This window comes from Euleptes europaea, chromosome 15, assembly GCF_029931775.1.
Source record: "Euleptes europaea isolate rEulEur1 chromosome 15, rEulEur1.hap1, whole genome shotgun sequence".
In the NCBI taxonomy this organism is placed as follows: domain Eukaryota; kingdom Metazoa; phylum Chordata; class Lepidosauria; order Squamata; family Sphaerodactylidae; genus Euleptes; species Euleptes europaea.
Window position 1 is genome coordinate 50,350,929 of NC_079326.1, and position 20,539 is coordinate 50,371,467.

The 20,539-nt window shown below is 44.6% G+C and overlaps 1 protein-coding gene across 1 annotated transcript in view; it reads right to left on the reverse strand.

Moving 5' to 3' along the window:
* The window catches only part of NBEAL1 (neurobeachin like 1), a 130,195-nt gene that overhangs the window by 57,868 nt on the left and 51,788 nt on the right, over positions 1 to 20,539 (reverse strand). The window contains exons 11-21 of the mRNA XM_056861453.1: positions 19,486 to 19,569; positions 18,089 to 18,187; positions 14,990 to 15,570; positions 9,880 to 10,012; positions 8,339 to 8,458; positions 7,356 to 7,659; positions 5,836 to 5,921; positions 4,969 to 5,058; positions 3,554 to 3,716; positions 3,273 to 3,406; positions 2,056 to 2,215 (exon numbers count right to left, since the gene is read on the reverse strand). Coding sequence (XP_056717431.1) covers positions 2,056 to 2,215; positions 3,273 to 3,406; positions 3,554 to 3,716; positions 4,969 to 5,058; positions 5,836 to 5,921; positions 7,356 to 7,659; positions 8,339 to 8,458; positions 9,880 to 10,012; positions 14,990 to 15,570; positions 18,089 to 18,187; positions 19,486 to 19,569 — 1,954 coding nt within the window. The remainder of the gene's footprint in view (positions 1 to 2,055; positions 2,216 to 3,272; positions 3,407 to 3,553; positions 3,717 to 4,968; positions 5,059 to 5,835; positions 5,922 to 7,355; positions 7,660 to 8,338; positions 8,459 to 9,879; positions 10,013 to 14,989; positions 15,571 to 18,088; positions 18,188 to 19,485; positions 19,570 to 20,539) is intronic.

Consider the following 20,539-nt stretch of genomic DNA (forward strand, 5'->3'; position numbering starts at 1 on the left):
TGGAGATCTCCTGGGATTAAAACTGTTCTCCAGCTGATAGAGATCAGTTCCCTGGAGAAAATGGCTACTGTAGAAGGTGGACTCTATGGCATTCTACCCCGATGAAGTCCCTCCCCTCCCCAAACCCCACCCTCCTCAGGCTCCACCTCCAATATATCCAGGTATTTTCCAAACCAGAGCTGACTATTGTACCATCCACCCTTCCAAACACTGCAGACTACAGATCAGATACATGATGCATCTCTAATCCTGACTGGGGGTGATGTTCTCTCTGCATCCTGTTGATGACATCTGGCTCCACCCCAAATCTCTACTGCTCCCAATCAGCCCCAAATGATTGGGAGTTTTATACTCCCTCTACTGCATTCACACTTGCGTAACTCTTCCAGGCTTCGTCCCAAACACTCTCCCTTCTCCGCCTGGCAACTCCAAATCCCCCTAGCGCTCCCCCTCCTTTACACAGTAGAAAACCTTTCCCTCCCATGAGCCCGGGTTCAATTCAGACATCATGTTAAACCAGTTTTTGCTAACTGGAGCTCAGAGCCTAAAACCGTGGTCTGCACTTCGGTTTTATGCAGGCAAACCAGCTTTCGGAGCTGCTCTTACATGGTTCCTCAGTGGAACAGGTTTCCTTGGGAGGTGGTAAACTCTCCTTCCCTGGAGGTTTTTAAGCAGAGGCTAAATGGCCATCTGTCAACAATGCTGATTCTATGACCTTTAGGCAGATCATGAGAGGGAGGGCATCTTGGCCATCTTCTGGGCAAGGAGTATGGGTCACCGGGGGTGCGGAGGGGAGGCAGTTGTGAATTTCCTGCATTGTTTAGGGGGTTGGACTAGATGACCCTGGTGGTCCCTTCCAACACTATGATTCTATGATCCATCTATTCAGCACTTCTAGAGACACAGCAACAGCCCTAACTGAGAGACACTGTCCTTCAGTGTTACTCCTCTGAAGATGCCTGCCACAGCTGCTGGCAAAACGTCAGGAAAGAAAATACCAAGACCACGGTCACACAGCCCGGATAACCTACAAGAACCAAAGCCCTAACTGTGATTGCAGACTCAGAAAGAACCACAGCTGGTAGAAACCCCAATTGGCCAAACCCCTTCAAACCATGCTTTCTGATTTACCTGCCCAGCACAAACAATTCCAATACTGTAGAAATCCTCATTTAAACATGCTGAATCATGGTTTGGCATCATGTCTGCTTTGACCATCAAAAGCATTCCTCATTCCTATTTAGTTGATAGAGGGTGAAGAAGAGAAAACTCCTCACCATCCACGCACTACTTTTATTTCGACCTCTCCTGCACCTGCTGTTAATTAGATCCGGAGCAGGAACGAGAGCATGTGCAAAGAAAGAGGCTTTGAAAAGCGCCTTTGCCCTAATTCAGGAGAAAAACACCAGCAATTTGCTCTATTCCTGTTTATTCCAGAAGGCATTTGGTGGAGTGTGGTATATTGGTTTATAATTGTTTTAACTGATTATTTGTTGCTTGGTGCTTATGACGTTTGAGTCCTTGCAACCTTCACTAGTTCTGACAGCCACCTTGAGTTTGCAGAGAAAAGATGGGGTATAAATATTTCACCCTGACCCAAATGGCTCAGGCTAGCCTGATCTTGTCAGATCTCGGAAGCTAAGCAGGGCCAGCCCCGGTTAGTATTTGGATGGGAGACCACCAAGGAATACCAGGGTTGCTGTGCAGAGGCAGGCAATGGCAAAGCACCTCTGACCATCTCTTGCCTTAAAAACCCTATGGCAGGAGTGCCAAACATAGGGCCCGAGGGCTGGATCTGGTCCCTGGAGAGCTCTTATCCGGCCCGCGAGACAGCCACCACCCCTCACTCTTGATCTGGGCTGGTGAGGCCCGGACTGACCCAGTGACATTTATGTCATATCCGGCCCTTGTAACAATTGAGTTTGACACCCCTGCCCTATGGGATCGGCTGCAACTTGACAGCTGATCCCACTGGATCACCTTGCTTTGGAAGCCAAGTTCTATGTGTGGCAAACAATGTTGCACTCTTTCATTTTAATATACTGACAACCTTACCGATTCTAAATGGGAAGTCTCCACGGTTCCAGATGCTGAAGTCAAAAAGTAGATACTGATACATCTGCTGCAAAAGCTGTGCATTTTTGGCCACCGAGACCTGTTCTATAAGCAACTGGATGGCCATCAGGACATTCACATCCATGAAGCTTCTTGGCACCTAGAAAGAAACAGACAAAATATTTCACATTTAATTTTTGCCAAAGAGATTTAAAAAAAAACAACACAGTCATTTTGTATAAATCCATTTACACATGACCTTCTTATTTTGAACACATGAACACACATGAAGCTGCCTTATACTGAATCAGACCCTTGGTCTATCAAAGTCAGTATCATCTACTCAGACCGGCAGCAGCTCTCCAGGGCCTCAGGCAGAGATATTTCACATCACCTACTTGCCTGGACCCTTTAACTGGAGATGCCAGGGATTGAACCTGGGACCTTCTGCATGCCAGGCAGATGCTTTACCACTGAGCCACAATCCCTCCTCAAATAATAGTAATAGTATGTATTATCCTGTTCATACTATTACTATTATTTGATAGTTTAGACAAATTTCTTGTATTATGTGTTTACTGAAACGCTACAGGGGTCCTGTGTCTTGGTGAGCCTGTGGTCGTTTCTGGAATGTTGAGAATAGGTAGTTGCCATCATCACAAAATGACTGCCATGCGCGATGTAGCCGTCCGCCAAATGGCTGTCATGGCAGCTGGGGCCAATGACAACATATCGGGAGCTTCCAAGTCAAAGAATCCTCCTATGATGTGGGCAACAATTTTCCAAAGAGGTGCCTGCTGCAGACACCTCTTTTGTTTAAAATTACATTCAGCCTATGTGTATAAAGTGTATATAAAACATAAATGATGGCATCTTGGCCATCTTCTGGTCACTAGGGATGTGGGGAGGGAGGGTAGTTGTGTAATTCCTGCATTGTGCAGGGGGTTGGACTAGATGACCCTGATGGTCCCTTCCAACTCTATGATTCTATGAATTTGGGTCCCATCCTCAAGATATCTCATTATGTATATGCAAAAATTCCAAAATATTCCAATATACGGAAAGATCTGAAATACGGACGACTTCTGGTCTGAAGAAGTCTGGGTAAGGGATAGTCAGCCTGTACCAAGAACGATGGCTTCTCAGCACCACTTAGTCCAACTGGTAGCAGCAAAGATTTGTAATGTACCCACACACATAGGGGTTTTTTTGCTCACGTTCTGCAATAGGGCTCCTAAGGTGGCGACTCCGTGCGTGTGAACGAGATTCTCCTGGTTGATCAGATGCCTTTGAATAAAGTGCTTTATCACCAAAATGAAAGTTGCGACTATGTTCTTCTCCAAGCGAGCCTCTGCAAGACAACAATACAGCCTTTACATTTTTTTTTTTTTGCATTCTTACAAAATCAAGGAACATTTTATTCATTTTCATCCCACTGTTCCCTTCAAGCCGAGAGAAAAGGTTACAGTGCCATTTCGGCCCGCAGTCCTTTCCCTACCTGACGCCTTGGTGGAAGTTAACACCACCCAGTCTCCTTCGACTGGTGTTGCCAATTCAAGAGGCTGCCCGTCTGTCCTGTCGGGCACCTGGTCGCCGAGGAGGCTGATCTGCTCTAGCAGCAGGAAGAGCACGTTTAATCCACCCACACAGTTGATCATATCCTTGAGAAACCAACAAGTAAACGGGGAAGGTGGGGGGAGAAAGAAGAGGAAAGGCGAGGGGGAAGAAAGTAAACCAACAAAAACAAAAGATTTTTTTTTAAAACCACAATTGTTCCAGCCAGACAGAGGTTCTGATGCACGTATGTAAAAGGTAAAGGTCCCCTGTGCCAGCACCGGGTCATTCCTGACCCATGGGGTGACGTCACATCCCAACATTTACTAGGCAGACTTTGTTTACGGGGTGGTTTGCCAGTGCCTTCCCCAGTCACCTTCCCTTTACCCCCAGGAAGCTGGGTCCTCATTTTACCCACCTCGGAACGATGGAAGGCTGAGTCGACCTTGAGCTGGCTACCTGAAACCGACTTCCATCGGGATCGAACTCAGGTCATGAGCAGAGCTTGGACTGCAGTACTGCAGTTTACCACTCTGCCTCACGGGGCTCATATTGATGCACGTATGTACACAAATAAAAATAACTATTTGTAAGTGTACTAATAAATATAAATACACATATGGTGATCAGTTTACTGGCATGTCTGTTGGTCACACTGGGTTTCTGGTACAGCACAGCCTCTAAAAGAGGCAGTGGGGGCTCCCATAGAAGTCAGTGACGGCCACTGATTTCTCTGGTAGAATCATAGAATCACTGAGTTGGAAGGGACCACCAGGGTAATCTAATCCAACCCCCTGTACAATGCAGGAAATTCACAATTATCTCCCACACACACACACCTTCAGTGACCCCCTACTCCATGCCCAGAGGATGGGAAAAACCCTCCAGGATCACTGGCCAATCTGGTCTGGAGGAAAATTGCTTCCTGACCCCGAAGTGGCAGTCGGCATTACCCTGGGCATGTAAGAAAGGGCCAAACACTAATGCAACACTTTCTGCCCTCCCTCTCATGATCTGCCTAACTTCTCCCCAAAGGAATATTTTTGACACTCTCCATACAAAAGGGAGAAACTCCCCTCCATAATAAAGGCAAAGGATTTTCTTTTGCAGGTTTACTCATCCCAAGTGATTGCATTTTTATTGTCCCCACATTCCAATGCCAACATCCCTTCTTTCTGTTACTATTGCCTTCTTCCATAACCCTCACTACCCTCCTTTCTTTGCTTTCTGCAAAACACTCACACCAAAATTTGTCCCAGAACATATTGCTGTGTCATGTGGCTGTCTCTCAGGTGCCTTAATCATGCTATTTAGCAAAAATTAAAGCAACAGTTACAGGAGGCTATTGAAACTGTTTACCTTGATGTCCCAGTTCACAACTTTGTTTCCAGTTAGCCTTCCGTGGAAAAGATTTGGGGACAGGTCAAGACATATTGGGCTTCGGCAAGCCTGCCAGAAGAACACAGAAAACAGGTGCCCGTGTTATTTCACAAATAAGAATAATAAATTAAGCTTCGATTGAGAAACGAAACAAACAAAAAGAGGCTTGTTTGCAATGGGCATTAATCTGACTTAGTTCTGTACTCCCTCCCTCCTGTCATATGCATAGCACAATTGAAGACTTCCTGCTTTTGGAAGTCTTCCAACTCCAATTTCCTGTGCCATCCAAGTGTGGGTAATAGAACAAAGTGGAGGAGGAGGAGGAGGAGAAGAAGAGTTGGTTTTTATATGCCGACTTCCTCTACCTTTTAAGGAGAATCAAACCGGCTTACAATCTCCTTCTCTTCCTCTCCCCACATCAAACAACTTGTGAGGTAGGTGGGGCTGAGAGAATTCAGAGAGAACTGTGACTAACCCAAGGTCACCCAGCTGGCTTCATGTGCAGGAGTGGGGAAACCAACCCGGTTCACCAGATTAGTGTCTGCCACTCATGTGAAGGAGTGGGGAATCAAACCCGGTTCTCCAGACTAGATTCTCCACCGCTCTTAACCACTACACCGTGCTGGTACAAATTACTTTTGTTCAAGGATTTCTCTCATTACAATTTTCTGTGGCTTCATAAGAGTGCTACTCCTAAGGTTCCAACTCTGTTTAGGAAGTTACTGCTAATCCCCCAGATTAAAAAACAGAAGCAGCAAGTCCTAGTTCACGTGACTCTGTTTTTTTACAATATTGTGTTCAATTCGCACATGCACAACTAGGCAAAAAGAATCTGTTGTCTGCTACCTTTGGAGTATAGTGAAGGAGGACTTTGCTAGACCAATCTACCATCTCGGCCTCCTGGGATTTCCATGGAGTTAAGCTGTTGGGACCTTCAAAATATGAAAAACATTACAGTGCATTTCAAATTTGGGCCGACAAGTTTTATGACACTATTGCAAATACAGACGATGTTGAAATTCTCCTTGGCACAGTGAAGGCGCGAGAGAAGTTTGGGTACAGGGTTCCATGCCTCCATGAAAATACGCAAGGGTGGGATTCTGACTCAAGAAGAAGCTGGAACCCTACAGATAATTATGAGGCCACCACAAAAAAAATAAAAAATAAACCAGACTAGCACAACATGCCACAAGCACTAAACAATAATTAGAAATATATGCAGAGCCAGTAGCCTGTTTAATAGCGTCTGTACACATGTGTGTATGGTCATTTGATTAAAAAAAAACAAAACCTGAAATTTAATATTTCTACATATTTCTATTGATTTCTGTCAACCTAATAAGGCATTTCTCAACCTTTTTACCCTTGTGGAACCCTTGAAATAATATTCATGTCTCAGGGAACCCCTGCATAAAAATTATTACATATTTACATATCATTGGCCTATTCATCACTGTTTCTCGCGGAACCCCTAGTGATTTCACGCGGAACCCTAGTGGAGAAACGCTGACCTAATACAACTAAAATGATAATTATTAAGAACCTAACAGGTCTACACTTTCAAATAACTAGGGGGACCAGGTCTGCTCTAAATTCTACTTGTGGGATATAGACATGCGTCTGTATCACTGACATATCCAAGACAGACAGTTCTTGAAGGGCTTGTTTGTGTGCGTGTGTGTGTGTGTGGGGGGGGGTTGTTAAGTGCTGTCAAGCTGCTTCCCACTCATGAATCAATGTCCTCCAAAACATCCTATCCTTAACAGCCTTGCTCGGGTCTTGCAAACTGAGAGCCGTGGCTTCCTTTATGAACGAGTTTTATTTGCATGTAGCCAAAGCCCATTATAAACATGTCAACAATTACCTCTAATAGTTATAAACATACATAATAAAAAAGGAAAATATTCTAAATTAGTACAATGCAAAACTATATTAGATAAATTAGTAAAATGCAAAACAATGTTCGCTAAAAATTGCAGTGAAATCCCAGCAAATCAGTAAGACCTATCAATCATTTAAAATCAGCTCACTGGATCGACTCTCTTAGCAGCTACATTGGATCTTATTTTCTTTGCTGCCAAGGCAAACAGAGAAGTTTTATAGGAAACAAAACCATCAGAGTTTGTTAACAAAAATACTAGTTTCTCAACACTAGAGCAAGTATTTAAACCAGAAACCAACCCAGCAAGAAATTTAGCCCTAGGTTCTGCATACAGAGGGCAGTCGAGTATATAATGATGTAAATCCTCCAGAGCAGGCAATTCACAAATACAAAAGCGTTGATGGCTTCCTTTATGGAATCAATCCATCTCTCGTTGGGTCTTCCTCTTTTCCTACTGCCTTACCTGCCAGATAGAAAGGCTTACCTGCCAGATATAACGCTTTCACGTGATGAGGCTGCAGGGCTTCATGAAATATGATAACAGATCCAAGCTGGCCTTCTAGAGAGGTGGGGCATCCCCACTCGCTGTCTTGAGTCCCCGCCGAAATCAGCTTGGTGACCAGTTCTGGTTTCCCGAGCAGCCCTCCCCAGCTGCCTGCAGAGAGAATCCCACCGAAGGAGGTCCGATGAGGCATTACGGGGGAAGCAAAAGGCGGGTCTGGGATCTGGGACGGTGGAGGAGTCGTGGTCCTTTGGCCAGCGGAACCAATGCCGCAAGAAATAAACAGCTGGAGATTCCCCCATGTAAGAAGAAAAGAAATGTATTAACAAATGACATCCAGTTCCACATGTACGCATTTTAAAAGGTATGTTACCAAAGCGCAGGTATCGGTAGTGAGGTCATTTCCTTCCAAAAAGTGGCATCTATGATGCTCAATTTGGAATCAGGAAAAAGGATTTCGTGACACAGATAACGCTTGGTCATCCACGGGGGCAAATCTAAAAACACCTCAAGCTGCAAATCCAGTATTAGAGGCATGTGAAACCCCATCTGTCCAATATTCTAACAGGTTTTATTAGACTTTACTGGGTTTGGAAGGGATTTGGGGTAGAGCATCTGCTTTGTCTTGCAGAAGGTCCCAGGTTCAATCCTCGGCATCTCCAGTTAAAGGGACTAGGCAAGTAGGAGATGTGAAAGACCTCTGCCTGAGACCCTGGAGAGCTGCTGCTGGTCTGAGTAGACAATACTGACTTTGATGGACCAGGGGTCTGATTCAGTATCAAGCAGCTTCAAGTGTTAATGTGTAACTGCTTGAAATGCTCCATGTCTAGCAACAGTCCTTATTTATAAGTGTACTGTACTGTACGACAAGGACATCGCCTTTGTTCGGGCCTGATAACTGTAACTCAGGATCTTCATTCTATCCAAACAACTCAGGAAGACATTATGTACAGTAGTACACTTACTTCATTCATGGCAGGAAATCTGAGTGGTGCGGAGATCTTCTGCTGTCCATTCACATAAATATAGACAAGGCTTTGGCCAAAGGGTCTCTTCCCAGGCATGTGAACAACGCTTATATGGTGCTGTTGAGAAATTGGATCACACCGTTCAGTTAAGTCCCCGCTATTATTTCTATAAAACAGTTACAACCAGCTGGTCAATGAGGGCTTCTCAATTGTAAACTACACAAAGGAGGAGGAGAAGGAGGAGAAGAAGAGTTGGTTTTTATATGCTGACTTTCTCTACCGCTTCAGGAAGAATCAAACCGGCTTACAATCATCTTCCCTTCCCCTCCCCACAACAGACACCCTGTGAGGCAGGTGGGGCTGAGAATGTGTGACTAGCCCAAGGTCACCCAGCTGGCTTCATCTGGAGGAGTGGGGAATCAAACCCAGTTTTCCAGATCAGAGTCCACCGCTCCAAACCACCGCTGTTAACCACTACACCATGCTGGCTCTCTTACCCATTCATCCCTGAACACCATCAAGCAAACAAAAGTACCATAGCAGTGAGCTGTATGTCACGGGTCAAGGAAGAGCACGCCTGAGATTTTCTCATAGGCCAGTTGGAAATATAATTTACCTGGGCTAGGTAGCGGACCATACTGTTCCCTAAACCCCTAACTATCAGCTGCAAATTCCCCCTCAGGCTTCCTCTATCCAAGTCCACTGTTACGTTTAATCACTATTAGCCTGTGGTGATATGAATGCAGAGGGCATGTCTAAACGCACCCAGAGCAAAACCAGATTCTAAACAGTTTCATTTTAAACCATGGTCTGACATACTGAAACACAACGCCAGATGATAGTTTGCTGGTGGTCCCTGACCCTAAGCATGTCCTCGATGAGAGCCAGGGCTTTTTCAGCCCTGGCTCCGGCTTGGTGGAATGCTCTGCCTGGAACCATCAGGGCCCTGCGGGAGCTTACAGAATTCCACAGGGCCTGCAAGACAGAGCTTTTCCACCAGGCCTACAGTTGAGGACAGCCATGGGTACCATCTTTACTGGCCTCTCTACCCCACCCCCCATATATGTATTGTATGGTTTTGGAGGGGTGAGTGCCTGCTCTACAATCAGCACAAGGGGCACTGCACGCCATCTTTGGTTTTGATTTTTAATTTAATGACTTTATGACTTAGGGTTTTATATAACTGTTCAATGGATGCTTTATGGGTGTTATAAATAAATAAATAAATAAAATTGAAATTTTTGGGGCTAGTATGCCAGATAAAACAGAAACCTTTATGGATGTTATGAATTTTTGTATGGTTTCAGAGACTGTTACCTACCCTGAGCTGGCTGTAGCCGGGGAGGGCGGGTTAGAAATGCAATAAATAAATAAATAAACCTTTGCTGAATGAACTGGTGGAGGTTAAAAGAAGGCAAGGTTGAGAGGGCATTTCCATAATCCTCTGCTCTCTCAGGCAATTCCCAGGACCTCTTTATGGGAACCCAGTTCACATTTTTTAGAGCGCTGTGTTTATATGCCGGAACAGCGCCTCTTACCCAGAGAGAATCGCAGAAGCAGTGATCTGAGAGCATCACCGTGGCATATTCCTTCTTTGTACACACGGCGACCACCAGCATTCCAGAGCAGGTAATGAATGCTTCAAAGCCCACCCCGCTTGCTGTAAAGAAGCTACAAAAAGGAAAAAAAGAGGTTCTTAAGGAAGGTAAGTCACCCGGCTGGAAATACACACCCAAATCACAAAATCACACAAGGTTGGAAGAGACCACAAGGGCCATCCAGTCCAACCCCCTGCCATGCAGGATCCCACAATCAAAGCGCTCCCGACAGATGGCCATCCAGCCTCTGCTTAAAGACCTCCAAAGACGGGGACTCCACCACCCTCCGAGGCAGAGCATTTCACCGTCAGAAAGTTCTTCCTAATGTTTAGGTGGAAATCTCTTTTCTCTTAGTTTAAATCCATTACTCCGTGTCCTAGTCTCTGAAGCAACCGAGAACAAGCTAGTTCCCTCATTAACATGGAATCCCTTCAAATATTTAAACATGGCTATCATCCTCTTTTTTCTCAAAAGTCAAGTGTCCCAACTCTTGTCGTATCCAGGTAAACATTCCGTTTGCAAAGAGCTATCAGGTTGTACCGGGGGCGGGAGGAGGTCTTCCCATCAGGGTGGTAGCCCGGAGACTCCTTTTATAATTGGTGGTGGAAAGTGAAGCCGAGGTGCAGCTGACTTACGACAGCCCTGTAGCTTTTTCAAGGCAAGAGCTTAACAGAGGTGGTTTGCCATCGCCTGCCTTGGCATAGCAATCCTGGACTTCCTTGGTGGTCTCCTTGTTTCGCTTGTGAGACCTGAACAGCCTAGGTAGTTGCATTCATGTAGAAGGAGAGAGCGGCCTTCAAGATATTGTAAGATTATCTTTCGTAGCAGGGTCACCATCGACAGCTCACCCTTGATCAGATGTAGCCCTTCCCTGTAACGGACAGGAGGCTAACTTCTCACTTTGGCCTGCATTTTCCTCACACTTAAAAAATGGAGGTTTAGACCAGGATTTAGGATGTTGCCTCGTACAAATAGGGCATGAATTCTGCAGTAGATGGCACTCTTCACTAGCTTATATACTAAATTTCCAGAGTGATATTAGAAGCAACTGGGCTGTTCTGTTGCATAGAACAGGAAAATGAGTCACTAGCGTTACTAAAAGTTTGGAAAAGATACAAAAAGAGAATAAGTCCTTCTCCACCATCAATAATGTCACCAACTGAAGCTTATCATGATAATGTTAAACTAAAACCGGGTGTTCATTTTACCTACAACGATATGATAGAGTCCACGGGTGAAATCAAGGATATGATCAAACTTCAAGAAAAATTTCAAAAGCTGAACTGGTTAACTTTTTTACAATTGAGATCCAATTTGCAAAAAGACTGCTCATATCCACAACCATTCCGTGAACTAACCGAATTTGAGCAGTTAATATCTAAAAATGATTCACACATATTAGGAAAAATATATAAACTTCTCCTGAAATACGATACAGAAGAAGAACAAGTGAAAACAAATATGATAAAATGGATGCAAAATTTTGGAGAAATGATTAAGATGGACTTATGGGAAAAACTTTGCTCTTCCGAATTGAAATATACTGTTTCCCAAGAAGTGAAAGAAAATTGGTATAAGACCTTCTATAGATGGTATCTGACTCCCAATATGCTTTCCCAAATGACAACTCCAGGGAAAAAAGGCGCATGTTGGAAATGTCAAGAATCAGATGGCTCTTATTTTCATGTCTGGTGGACGTGTTCAAAGCTACAACTATACTGGAAAAGAGTTCATCGTGAACTACAATTGATGTTAGATACGAAGTTTTTATTCGACCCAAAATTTTACCTACTTAGCATAGTACCGTTAAACATACCTCAAAAATTGCATGATGTTTTTAAGTATGCTACAACAGCCGCCAGAATAATCCTAGCAAGAACATGGAAACAGACCCACATACCTGAAATTGATGATTGGAAAGAAAAACTCTTGGAATATGCAGTAATGGCTAAAATGACTGATGAACTAAATCCTAAACACAGTGAATCTATCGAACAATTTCAGGAAAAGTGGGCTTCCTTTTATACCTATATGAAATGCAACTAACATGAACAATCTATGCTAAAATATTATAAAACTCTGTTGTATATTTTTTACCTTAAATAACTGTTAAATAAGAATAAGAATTTTTAAAATATAAGAGATATTATGAAGCAAGAATTTTAAACCAAAGTCATTCTGTAACCTTATTTTATTCAGAAATTATCTTACAATACTGTATTGTTTTTATAATGTTAACAACTATCCCTTTCCCTTTTTCCTTCTCTGTATCCCTCAAAGTTGCAAGAAAATAAATAAAAAAAAAAAAAAAAAGGAAAATGAGTCACTAATCTCTTCCAGCCATTAAACAACAACAACAAAAACACAACAATTATACGTAGTAATTTCTTGTATTTTTTAAAGTGCGTGTTTAAGAGGAAACGTACAAGACCTATTTTGAAGTCAATTTGTTCCAACCTGAAGTGATTTTTAGAGGTCAGATCAATACTAAAAAAAGGGAAATTGCATCATTCGGCGGCCCACAGATGAAACATTTTTTTCATTGCTACTGCAGTTACTACATCAGAAATATCCAGATGGTTATTCCTAATTTTTATAGAGCTGTTTGTACCAGCAAATAAACAGCTCACTCTTCTAGCTGTCAGTTAACTCTATTTAAAGCCATTCCCTGCTGCTACCTCTACCCATTCCGAAAGAACAAATTGAACCCAACCAACTTCTTTATGTGGTGGGGATTTGTTTTCTCTCAGAACCATGGCCTCCCAATTTTACCTCAGGGCTCCTTATCAGAACTGCACATTGCAGCCTGCTCATCTGAGCACCCACAATTCACAGAATACCACTGTGGAACTCCTAGCCCAAGTAAAAGAAGGCCTTTTTACATAACTATATCTTCAACAATACGAAATGTATCTAGAGAAGAAAGTGTCAACTGGACAGCACAAATGTCTGGTCTGACAGACTCTGATAAAGGTAAAGGTCCCCTGTGCAAGCACCGGGTCATTCCTGACCCATGGGGTGACGTCCCATCCCGACGTTTTCTAGGCAGATTTTGTTTGCGGGGTGGTTTGCCAGTGCCTTCCCCAGTCATCTTCCCTTTACCCCCAGCAAGCTGGGTCCTCATTTGACCGACCTCGGAAGGATGGAAGGCTGAGTCAACCTTGAGCCGGCTACCTGAAACCAACTTCCGTTAGGATCGAACTCAGGTCGTGAGCAGAGCTTGGACTGCAGTACTGCAGCTTACCACAACTAAGCTGATCACACCCTGGTCAATGACTGAATGGGAGAATATCTGGGAGCCTAATGACCTTTCTAAACACAGAGTGTGCTGCGCATAATACACAAATACATAAAATAATAGGCTCACAAGTAATATCTTATATCGACCTCCCCTGAGTACCTCTACTATATGGATCAAAAAATCCACACAATGAGGCCATCCAGGGCTAGGCACATGCTTTTGCAAACACAATGGTTCCTCTGGATCTGAGGAATCAAAAGGGGAGGGAATAAAACAAAATAGTTAAAAACTCCTGAGATCCAGCAACACAATATCCCAGTAGCCATTCTGGATTGCCTAAGCAGCCACAATGGCTACCAAGATCTTACAAGATCTTACAAGACTATCTCACCAGATTTCAGTTCTAATGTATTCAATTTTCAGGCTGGAGATGAGTTGGGGGTTGGAATAAGTAGTAGCGAGGAAGCAGGACAAGCCGGAAAATTGGGGAGAGGCAAAGCGTGAGTGGCAGACATGGAACAGGAGGATAAAATGGCATAGAAAAGGGCCCTTCCCCCCCCCCACCGCGCCCCACTGATCAAAGAAGGCCCGTCCTGGCCCAGGTAAATGATGCACAGTGCCCAGATTAGTTGCAACATCACCAGGTGAGTCATACAGTAGTGGCCATCTCACCCAGCAAGCCTAGGTGAGTCACATGGCAATGGTGCCACCCATCACCATATGTGCCACCCAGACCAGGCAGACAAGCCACCACCGTACAAGTCGCCCAGCAGTGGCTCAAACTCCACAAGGCTAGCCTCTTCACTGGGAAGGGGCTGTGGCTCAGTGGTAGAACATCTGCTTGGCATGCAGAAGGTCCCAGGTTCAATCCCCGGCATCTCAACCTGAGACCCTAGAGAGCCGCTGCCGGTCTGAGTAGACAATCCTGACTTTGATGGACCAAGGGTCTGATTCAGTATAAGGCAGCTTCATGTGTTCATGGAAGCTCACAAGAGGCTCCCCCCACACCCCCAGCCACCAGGACTTTTCCTGGTGGTCATAATGGCCAATCCACCCCTGGTGAGTAAAGAAGTGGAATCGAACAGAAGTGAGGGAGGGAAAACGAAGCAAACAGGTAGGAGACAGGGTAGGGAGGAAGGAAATTCCCTTCCCCCAAAGGTTATCATAGTTCCCTGACTTGTCTAATATATTGATATCCCCCCCCCCCCAGACTTTATTCCTTCCTGGACTTGAATTGATCTTCAGCTCATGTTCAGGCTGACCTCTTCTCTCCTTACTACCAATCTTATGGAAACACAGAATACGCACCTTCTCCACCACAAACATTCCCATATAGTAGTAGTAGAAGAAGAGTTGGTTTTTATATGCCGACTTTCTCTACCACTTAAGGAAGAATCAAACCAGCTTACAATAACCTTCCCCTCCCCTCCCCACAACAGACACCCTGAGAGGTAGGCAGGGCTGACAAGACTGTGACTAGCCCAAGGTCACCCAGCAGGCTTCATGTGCAGGAGTGGGGAAACCAACCAGGTTCACCAGATTAGCATCCGCCACTCATATGGAGGAGTGGAGACTCAAATCCGGTTCTCCAGATCAGAGTCCACCACTCCAAACCACTACTTTTAACCACTACACCACGCTGGCTCTGATTGGTTGTGAACAATGTACTGCGGAAGTATGGTTTAAATCAGCATGAGTTAGCAATGTGGCTCTGGGGACATGAAGAAGGCATAAACCAAGGAAGCAGTCTCTCGCTGCCTAGCAAATGCCGCCTAGCAAATGCCACCCACTCCTTCCATCCTGATATACCTGTACAGCTGTTTCCTCTTGCCGCCCTTGTTACTGGCGTTGGGGCTCACTTGGTCTTGGTCCAGGCACAGCCAAGCACTGAAGGAAAACGCAGAACCCGGCCACCTCTGGATGGGGGGCACCGCAATGCCCGCCATGCTGTGAGAGAGGTCGAAATACTGCAAGGCATTGTCCAGCCCTTGCTTTCGGGCCATTGTGAGAATCGCACGCATGACAGGGACGACGTACGGGTGGGCCTGCTTCGGGTCCGTAGTCCTCAACAGCCTGATGAGCTGGTGCAGTTCTTCGGAGCTCATCGACTGGCTTCCCAAAGACCCCAAGAGAGCGACCAGGTTCTCGGCGCACGTCCCATGCAGCAAAGAGTGCCCGTTGAGCGTCTCGATGATGCGGGTGACCATGTTCATATTGACGCACGTCGCACGGCTCTGCCTGTTGATACAGCATATCCGCTTCAGCCAGCTCGAGACGAAAACCTGAAGTTCGGGAGACTCTAGCTCTGGGAGCCACTGAACCAGCAGCAACAGAGGCTGGACGTTGCTTATGCCCAAGATGCCGACAGATGTGTGGTCGCCTTCAACAGCCTTTGGGAAAAGCACACACACTGGCCATTTATGCAGGGTCAATTTTGATGCTCGCTCAAAGCAAATTTTGATGCTTGCATTTTTTAAATGCGACCTTTAAAATGCCTATTCATGGTCCAAAAGGATAAATTCCACCCCCACTCATTCACCTGCTCCTTCATTCCTTCCATTAGCATACACGGCTTGCATAGCTAACGTGTGGCTGTGATTTTGCATGATTCCTTGAGGGGATTCTTCGAAGCGAGGGCGGAGCAAACACAAAAGGTCACGTTAAAGGGGCTCTTAAGAAATGCGAAGCAGGTATGTGCGGCTTCGCAATCACTTCCTGAATGACAGTTCAGCGTGAAAAACTCAAAAAAATATGCGGGGCACTTCAGCCTGGAACGCACTGCTAATTACTAAACGTAAATGGCCAATGATTGGTAGCTGGTAAGAGGTGCAGATTTAGGCTCGAAGCTGCCCAGTGAAACCAAAAGCAACAGTTCTCTGGCAGCTCAAAGTAAGAGATTTATTATGGCATATGCTTTCCAAGGGCCAGGGCCCATTTCTTTCAGCTGGCAGATGGCTACAGAGCATTGTAAATGGTAGGGTCAAGAATCCATGAAACACAAAGGCAGCAGCAAGCTGGTGACATTTCTGTACACAGTCCAAACATATCCAAGCTGAAAAACCAGATAAGAATGCTCTTATCTTGTATACATTATGGCTTTGTAAAGAAACGCCCCGGACCTATCACCGCCTTTTATATTTTGTGGCTCTACTGTTTACCATTTTTCTTTTTCAAATTGCTTTAGCTACGCAGATAAGAGATCTACCAACTGAGGGCAGCACTCCATGCATCTGACGAAGTGGCATGAGCCCTCAGTGCTTCTGCTACAATCAGAGAATCATAGAGTTGGAAGGGACCACCAAGGTCATCTAGTCCAAAACTTCCTGAACTGTGGGTCGCAACCCCATATGGGATCACATAACTGAATGTGTGGGGGTCACAAAAAAATTGGCAACAGTATGCAAATACGCATTCATCTTTAATAAATGGTAAAATTATATGTATACCAAAGAATTATTTTTAAATAAATTTCTTTATGATTTATTATCAGTAAATGTTTGATTTGTATACCTAATTCAAATACCTATATACCCGGGGTCACGTAAAAATTTCTCGGGCAAAAAGGGGTCGCGGGTGGGAAAAGTTAAAGAAGCCCTGACTAGTCCAACCCCTTGCACAATGCAGGAAATTCACAACTACCTACCCCGCCCACACCACCAGTGACCCCTACTCCATGCCCAGAAGACGGCAAAAAAAAATCTGTTAAGACTTCAAAGAGCAGTGGGACAACAGCGGGTGGTGGAAATGACCACAGAGTTTCCACAGAATTGTCTGACATGTTGACTTCACGTCCGAGTTTTCAATTCAGCGCAGCCCTGACATGTCATATGACATCATGTCTGCCCCTTGCTCCACCTCTAAAGCTCCCAGTGGTGCCAGGTAGGGGCCTGGCATCCCCAGCCGCAAGGGATTAATAAACCTGGACACAGGCAGCAGGTAGTAGTGGTAAACAACAACAACATGTACTGGTTATCCCAGAGAGTGGTACCTTATGGAGTAGAAATCCAGGGCCCCAGCTCATGAACTCAGTTGGGGGTCCCGAAAGCCAGGATGTAGATTTGCATTTGAAGTATACAGTAGAGTGTAAAGGGGCAGGGGGTCATAAAATCATTAGCAATGCAATCCCAGGCCATCTAGTCCAACCCTCTGCTCAATGCAGGATCAGCCTAGAGCATCCCTGACATGTGCTTGTCCAGCCTCTGCTTAAATACTGTCAGTGAGGGGGAGCTCCCCAACTCCCTAGGTAGCTGATTCCATCGAGCATGTTTGAAAACAGCGCCACTGACAGTCTACTTATGTTATAGTACACACATCAAATGGGCCAGGGTTATCTGCCTCGCCCTTGGTAGAGATGTAAAGAAAGATTCTTGCTGCAGGAGATAGTAAGGGAAAACTTCTCATGAGGTTTTGATTGAAGGTGACACCTGCTACTTCCCCTCTTGGCGTGGATTACTTTGAGTGACCCATTAAAACTGTCTGTGGTGGAAAGATGGGTGCCCAGAAGTATATTTTCTAGTAGAAAGAAATGAAATGTAAGGTATGGCAAAGACTACCCGGGGTAAAAACGTAGCCACCAGTACCTTTGTCTCCCAATATTTAAAACGGTCAGGTTACAAAGTTACCCCAATGACTAAATCCAGTTTCTGGAATAAATTTATACTGAGGATACTTTCCCCCCTTCTTTACAAGAAGAAAACAATAGGTGGTAATTACTATTCTATTGGGGGTATTCTGCACCATATTGCTTGGGGAAATCTCCTACAAGGGAAAAAGTGATAGAGCTGTTAACTTTAAAATTTTTCCAAGAGAAATACCAACAGGGTAGTCTCAAATGCTGAAGTTTGAGTCAGAAATCTACTATGGTTACTTCTCTTAATAAGATACTCCAAACAAGTATTTCTTTCTCACCATATTCATAAGCTCTTCAAGCAATTCCCGTGAAGGCTGACCCATAGATTTGAGGACTTCAAATATATGAGCATAACCGATCCGTTCCTTAAATACTTCCTAAGGGGTAAAAATTTACAAAGTTTGTAAACAACATACCAATATATGGCCTGTCTCAAGACAGATTTCATTAAAATGACAAAGTTTAATTTTAAAATCGTTATATGACCATACTATAATTTTTAAAAATCTCGTTTTGATGCTGTCATGTTTTTTCTCCAGCTGCAGCAAAATTCACCACACTGTTTTGCCTATGAACCTTCAGCCAAAGCTAAGGAAAAAGACGCAGTGTTTTATAAAGCCCTCAACCTTTAATCCATAAAACCTGAATGCAACATTGATTCCTCCGCTAAGCGCATAGTTGAGGCAAAGGCTAAACAGTGCTGTCTTTATCCTCTCCTAAGAACTCACTGAAGAGGATAAGGTTGCATGCTAGACTCGTTACGCTGGGGGAAAGCACCTAGTGAGTTTCCCCGTGACGTTACATTTAGAACACTGCACTCCCTTAAATCACTTCTGGAGTCTAATAAGTGTTCCTAGGGAGAGAGAAAAATCATGAATATGATTGTGTTGAAATTGTGGTTAGTTAAATTGTTAAATTTAACATAGTTAAATTGTGGAACTCCCTGCCCCAGGATGTGGTGATGGCTGCCAACTTGGAAGGCTTTAAGAGGGGAGTGGACATGTTCATGGAGGAGAGGGCTATTCATGGCTACTCGTTAAAATGGATACTAGTCATGATGCATACCTACTCCCTCCACGATCAGAGGAGCATGCCGAATATATTAGATGCTGTGGAACACAGGCAGGACGGTGCTGCTGCAGCCGTCTTGTTTGGGGGCTTCCTAGAGGCACCTGGTTGGTCACCGTGTGAACAGACTGCTGGACTTGATGGACCTTGGTCTGATCCAGCAGGGCTTTCCTTATGTTCTTATGAGCATGCCTATTATATTAGGTGCTGTGGAACACAGGCAGGACAATGCTGCTGCAGTCGTCTTTTGTGGGCTTCCTAGAGGCACCTGGTTGGCCACTGTGTGAACAGACTACTGGCCTTGATAGGCCTTGGCCTGATACAGCATGGTTTTTCTTATGTTCTTAAAGAGACCAAAGTGACAGGAGTTTGGGGACAAGCTGTGGCTCAGTGACAGAGGACATGCTTTGAACGCAGAATGTGAATGCATGAAGCTGAATCAGACCCTTAGTCCTTAAAAGTTGGTATCATCTTTTAACCCCTCCAGGGTCTCAGGCAGAGACCTTCAGAGAGCCAGGCAGAAACTACCACCAGTCAGATTATACAGAACACCAAGCTATAGTACAACACATTTTCTCTCGTCAGTCTTTAAGAAACGCTTGCTTACCTTAGCAGCTGGGGACTTGAGCATCACTGCTGTAAGGGCTTGTATGGCAGAGACCGCCAAGCAGTCCAGCTGCCCTTGAAACACCTGAAAACAACACAAGATGGAAAGATGTAACGTACACAAATGCATACCCATATGACACACTCACTCCTTGAAGGCCACACCCCGCCCTGTGCTTCCTTGTCAGGGTGAAAACACTAGCATGCCACCCCCAATCATCTCCCCCCGCCCCACAGGCATGGACTTATGACACCACAACCTACAAAAGAGAGGAAACAAGAGAAGAGTAGCCACGTATTTCTGAAAGAAGAGGAGAAAAGCACGCACAAGTACCCATTAAGACAGTCTGGATTGACAAAAAGAGCCTCATGCTGTTAATGGACAATCTCAAGAGGGAGGGAGCTACAAGGAAACAGAAAATCGACTCTACAGATGACTATCCAGTTTCCTGAAAATCAACTTCTGACGGGACTTGTGGGGGTCAATGGTGGGACAGTTCTCGGTGCATGTTCCAGCGCATTAAAGCCTTCCTGCTCCCCAAAAAAAGCATCTGGGGACTGAGAATTCAGTCAGCACCATCTTCTTTGACAAACAGCGAATACAAGTCTCTAACCCTTAAAGTTTAACTGCAAACCGTTTTTTTTTGGGGGGGGGGGTCATTTATATTTCTGGTGGGCATTGATGCTACTTGAAAGACTGGGAATATTTTGCCACTGAATCAGTAGACTGATTTGTGAACCTGTTAAGTAATATATTGTAAATAAAAAGCATCTCATGCAAGGAAAAATAAAACAAAACAAAAAAGAGTAAAAAAACGAATGGTGTTAGGTAAATTGGTTATTAATAGATTAATTTAGAAAGAATTGGGGGTTCAAAGGTGCATTAATTTCTCCAGTTTAGTCATTCTGAAGGAAAATCAATCGTGTTTTTTTTAAAGAAAAGTTTTACCTCATTTCTAAATAAACTGGAATTTTTGCATTCCCGTGATGCCAAAGGAAACATTAAAAATAACCGCACCGGTCGCTTCCAACCTCCCAGATTCAGTCTGTCCATT